This window comes from Micropterus dolomieu, linkage group LG04 (genome assembly GCF_021292245.1).
Source record: "Micropterus dolomieu isolate WLL.071019.BEF.003 ecotype Adirondacks linkage group LG04, ASM2129224v1, whole genome shotgun sequence".
NCBI classification, from domain to species: domain Eukaryota; kingdom Metazoa; phylum Chordata; class Actinopteri; order Centrarchiformes; family Centrarchidae; genus Micropterus; species Micropterus dolomieu.
This window is the reverse complement of record NC_060153.1, coordinates 32,654,184-32,659,540: the sequence shown is the minus strand read 5'-3', so window position 1 is coordinate 32,659,540 and position 5,357 is coordinate 32,654,184. Positions and strand designations below refer to the sequence as shown.

The 5,357-nt window shown below is 44.8% G+C and overlaps 1 protein-coding gene across 2 annotated transcripts in view; it reads right to left on the bottom strand.

The window, feature by feature from the left end:
• The window catches only part of LOC123970376 (heterogeneous nuclear ribonucleoprotein L-like), a 24,227-nt gene extending 19,195 nt beyond the window's left edge, over positions 1-5,032 (bottom strand). For both annotated transcript variants that reach the window (XM_046048396.1, XM_046048397.1), the window contains exon 1: positions 4,817-5,032. In XM_046048396.1, the coding sequence (XP_045904352.1) occupies positions 4,817-5,011 (195 nt within the window). In that variant the 5' untranslated portion in view covers positions 5,012-5,032. The remainder of the gene's footprint in view (positions 1-4,816) is intronic.
• Positions 5,033-5,357: the final 325 nt, after the last annotated feature.

Here is a 5,357-nt window from a genome sequence, read left to right as displayed (position 1 = left end):
TGATGAGTCTCAATTTCTGTTGAGACATTCAGATGGTAGAGTCAGAATTTGGCGTAAACAGAATGAGAACATGGATCCATCATGCCTTGTTACCACTGTGCAGGCTGGTGGTGGTGGTGTAATGGTGTGGGGGATGTTTTCTTGGCACACTTTAGGCCCCTTAGTGCCAATTGGGCATCGTTTAAATGCCCCGGCCTACCTGAGCATTGTTTCTGACCATGTCCATCCCTTTATGGCCACCATGTACCCGTCCTCTGATGGCTACTTCCAGCAGGATAATGCACCATGTCACAAAGCTCCAATCATTTCAAATTGGTTTCTTGAACATGACAATGAGTTCACTGTACTAAAATGGCCCCCACAGTCACCAGATCTCAACCCAATAGAGCATCTTTGGGATGTGGTGGAACGGGAGCTTCGTGCCCTGGATGTGCATGCAATTCTGTGTCTCGATGTGTTGATCGCATTTATCTGCCCTGATAATTTACTCTGAGCTCATCTGACCACTAAGAAGGTTACAGCATCACTCAAAATAGCACAGGCTCATTCATCAAGGTAACCTCACTTCCTGCTGAGCGCAGCAGGCACTTCCTGCCAAAACCTCAGAGGCCATATTTTCTCACTGAGCAGAGGATCAGAGCCAGAGACCAAAGACCAGACTGACACTGTTTAAGTTCCATACTGTGGCATGAAAGATAATACGCCAATATCCAAATATCTAAGAGCTACAAAAGTCACCTCCTTAAAAGATTGTTCCTCAGTGTGCAGCTCACCAAGCTTTAATCATATTTACATTTACCCATTCGACATATGCTTTTATCCAAAGCGACTTACATTTGAGGAACAACCAAGCATCAATACAGAAAGAGATCTACAAGTGCCAATACATACTAGTAAGAGCTAACAGTGCATACAGCGCCAATAAGGTAAATACCTAGGGGAAGAATTAACAAATAGTGCAATCAATACAAGAGAACTGTAAGGGGATAGAAGAAGAAGAGCACGGGAAGTGCATGTTAGGGGTTAGAGGTGTTATCAGAGGAAGTGTTCTCGGCTCTCATGGCAGCAAATGCACATAATTCCTAAACTAAAACTAAAAAGATACAAACGGGACCAGACCTGCCGTGCTGCAGGTTCCAGTAACCCTCTGCAGCAGCATGGTGATCTCGGACGGGTAAATAATATTCCAGTAAAAGATGAGACAATAATAAAACAGCACACGGCACTGTAAGCATGCAACCTTTTTGTGTATATTTGGAATTTTACTTGATTCCTAAATGTCGCAGCTGAATTAAAGGACGTCTGGCAACAACTGCTCACTCGTGTAGCCGTGTTATTAGTTTGGATAATATGCTAGCTGACATGCTAGCATATTATTAAAAACAGAGCAATTTCTAATCCAACAAGGTTGTGACAGACTGAGTCCAAGTCAGAGTCTAACTAAGAACCGTACGAGCAGAGAAGGATTTCAGGTTATGCTGGATTTGTCCTCCACAGATTCTTTGCAACAAAACACACTTCAGTTTGACCTGGAGCGCCACTTCCAAACCACACACCCAGAACTGCGTAGGTTCTGGTGTTTCATGGTGAAAGTGGTTCTTTATTGACTGAATCAAAGCCAGTATGGTGCTCATGGAATGAACAGTAAAGACCACCTTACACTTCCCATGAGACAGAAAGCAGAACGCTATACGCTTTGGCATGTTTATGGTTTCCTGTAAAAACACAAAGCTGGGGAGGGACTTACAGCTACAGCCTCCAAGACCAACGGAGGCCAGTTTGATGACAGGGAATACAGGACCGAGGTGGTTTTCATGCCGGCTTTGGCCCCCGGGGGCTGAGTCAGCTAACAGGACCGCTAGCTGTATGGCTAGCCGAGCTAACTAGCTACAGATACAGACAGATCCAGTTAGCAGCAGTTAGCGGTTTAACAAAAAGTGAAGCTATCTGTCCATCAAGCAGCTCTGTGTATATCACCTCAGTACCAACACTTTCAGACAGCATGATAATGCGTAATTAGCTGGCACTAAAGGTACCCTTCAGTGTCCGTATGAAACGCCACCGTATGCTACAGCTGTTGGGTTATCGCCCTGTATCTTCACGTCTACAGCTGCTTTTATCTGGATCAAACAGACATAACGTCTAAATAAACATCACTTTATGTCCCTGGTGATAGCAAAGGTCTTTGTGAAACTTTAACAGTTCTTCTAACAGAATAATTAAAATTGTAGATAATCACAAAAGTGTTAGCAGGTTATAGCGTGATCTGACGTGACATTTACGCCATTATAGGCAATAATAGAAGCCTGTTGTTGCAGATGGATTATGTGTTTGGCGTATCTCTAATATAAAATAGAATTACTGCTGAGTTATATATAAAATAAAGACATGACCCATCCGTTGTAAATGCTCCGTACTTGTATAGCACCTTTCTAGTCTTTTCGACCACTCAAAGCGCTATTTACACTACATCTGCATTCACCAGTCACACACTGAGCCTCAAACGGAAACTAACATTCACACTCACTCACACACTGGCGGAACAGACGCCAGGGGCAATTCAGGGTTCAGTGTCCAAGGACACTTCGACACACAACCAGGGGGAGCCGCGGATTGAACCACCGACCTTCCGGACCTTCCGACTAACGGCCAACCCGCTCAACCCCCTGAGCCACAGCCGCCCTCGTCAACCGCTTATCCTGTGTACATGGTCGCAGGGGGTTGGAGCCATTCCCAGCTGACAAAAGGCGGGGTACACCCTGGACAGGTCACCAGTCCATCGCAGGGCCACATATAGACAAACAACCACTCACACTTACATTCACGCCTAAGGACAATTTCGGAGACACCAATTAACCTAGCCTAAAGACAAGATCTCTTTTGCAATTATTCTTACGACTCTATATTATTTACTTGCTGTGTACAAACCAATCCAGTCCTTTCTACCAGTTGAAATACCTTTAAACGGCCAAAACAAACAGCCTCTACTGACTGAAAGGTAGATTCTGCCTCAAAATGACTTGATTTGATTCAGAAAAGTTATTTTTGATGCATTATAAAATCAAATTTTTCCACCTTTTTAATTTCATATATAACAACATAAAAATTTTTAATGACATACTGACCACCAAACCAAAAACGTCCTTGGTTTTCATTTCAGAAATCTGGTCACTTTAGTTTAGGCACTAACCTTTGTGATGGTCATGGTAAAGGTAGGGGGTTTCGGGGGGCTGTCAACACCTTTAACACGAACGTAGCTAGCTAGTGCCAGAGCGTCTCATGCAGACGCACTCGGGGCGTTTATGAGACGCTGAAGGGTACCTTCGGCGTCAAATTACTACTCTTTGTCACTTTTTCTGAAAGCGCTGGTATTTGACGCCCTGAGATGAGAACGGGCTGTCAGTACTGGATTTCCTTTTTTTGATGTTTTGTTCAGGCCGCGTTCACTGGGAGGCTGCTGAGCGCAGCTCCGGTTCTGGTGTTCATTCCAGCACCATCATTCCCTGCCGGGTCTCCCCGCCCCTGGGCCTGAAAACCTCCAGTGCTAGAGTAGAGGTGTTAGCTGCACCGCTAACTGAGCTATTAAGAAAATGGCAGCTAGTTAGCAGCAGCAGCTACTTCTGCAGCAAGTGAAGCTACCTATACATCAGAAAACTGAATCAAAAAGAGGGTTGAGGCAGAGCAGCCGGGGAACATCAGAGAGAAAACTTTTCTCCATCAAATCTGATGCAGTTTCAACAAAATCAGTGAATAAACTTTGTGTTTTTGTCCAGTCACCAGTGAGGCCTGATTGGCCCCCTGAAACACTTTGCTCTGGTGGCTTTAAAAAAATTTAGAATGTTTTTCATTGGGCGCTAAATTAATACGCTCTGAGTGTAGGATGAGTCACCCACATTTTAAAATTGTTTTCCAGAAAATGACAAACGGTCATGATGGTGTTGATGGTGTTTTATCATCAAGAACATCTTCAAAACAACGTTTCTGTCATTGCTGGGCCAGAGATGATGTGTTGGTGACGTTTAGTGCAAATCACATAAAAACACTTGAACATCATCAACAACATTTTCACCTCATGGGAAACTTTAAGAGAAGCTACAACGAGGAGGCCAGAGTACGTTCAGATGTATTTTCTAACAGAGAAAACATTCTGAGTCAATCAGGGGCAACGTGGGCGCAGAGTTTAGCTCAAAGACACTTTGACACGTGGAGCTGGACTCAAACCAACAACCCTGTGACTAACAGAGACCCGAGCCGCAGGCCTTCGCTTTATAACTACAACCCTCCTAAATGGAGCCTAGAACCTCCTCCAGCTTTCCAAGACCTCCAATTTAGCTCATTATCAAAAAGTTTGAACAGTTGTTCACCATCAACAGCATGATAAGACTGTTCTTTAGTGAAACACCGTCTGCTGCAGTGGATGTTTTTAAGCTTAAAATACTGAAGAAAACCTGAAAACATCTTTACAATCCTGCAGGACTCTGAGTAACTGTTAAAGACTGAATGTCTCTCAGAGGATGAAGTGAAGAGGAGGAGCGCGTGTGGACGAAGATATAATAATATAAATAATAATAAAGTCCTCACAGAGGTTTAAATCATAAGAACAGATAGAGAGCTTCTGATGTTTCACCCTGAGACACTTGCAAACTTAGATTTAAATATAAAACACAGTTTGACAAAAGGAAAAACACCAACAGATCTGTCTGTGTGTGCTCTCCATCACATGAATCTAAATGTCAGACAGTGGAAACGACACAAACAGACGCGTTTTGTTGTTTCCACACAGAGAGAGACAGCAGCGCTGATAAACCGCCCCCACCTTCCCTCCGATCTTCCGGCTCCTGCTGTCGGAGCCTCCGCTCCCCGCTGCCTCCTCTCCGGTGGATTCCTGCTCCTCCTCCCCGTCCTCCAGCTCCTCCGCGCCGGCATTCTCCTCCGTCCGGAGCCGCTTGGCCGCCCGGTGGTATCTTCCTCCTCCTCCTCCTCCTCCTCCTCCGTTTTCGCTCTTCTCCATCAGAGACGGTGAATCCACGGATGAAGATTTTCGGTTTAACGGAGACTGAGACACCCCTCTCTCTCTCTCTCTCTCTCTCTCTCTCTCTCTCTCTCTCTCTCCAAAGATAGGTGAAATCCCAGACGTCTCACTCTGTCACAAAATGCTGACTGAAGGTCACGTTCAGCCTCAGCCTTGACCGCGTGCAGCGATTGTTGGTATCTTTTTAATGCACGTCAATAAGTAAGTTGCATCACATATATTTGCCCCCAAACTCTCAACTGACTACAAATTGAAAAAATGAACTGGGCATTGGAGTCATTTACTCTGGGGACGCTGGGGACAGAAAACATGCAATGCAATCCAA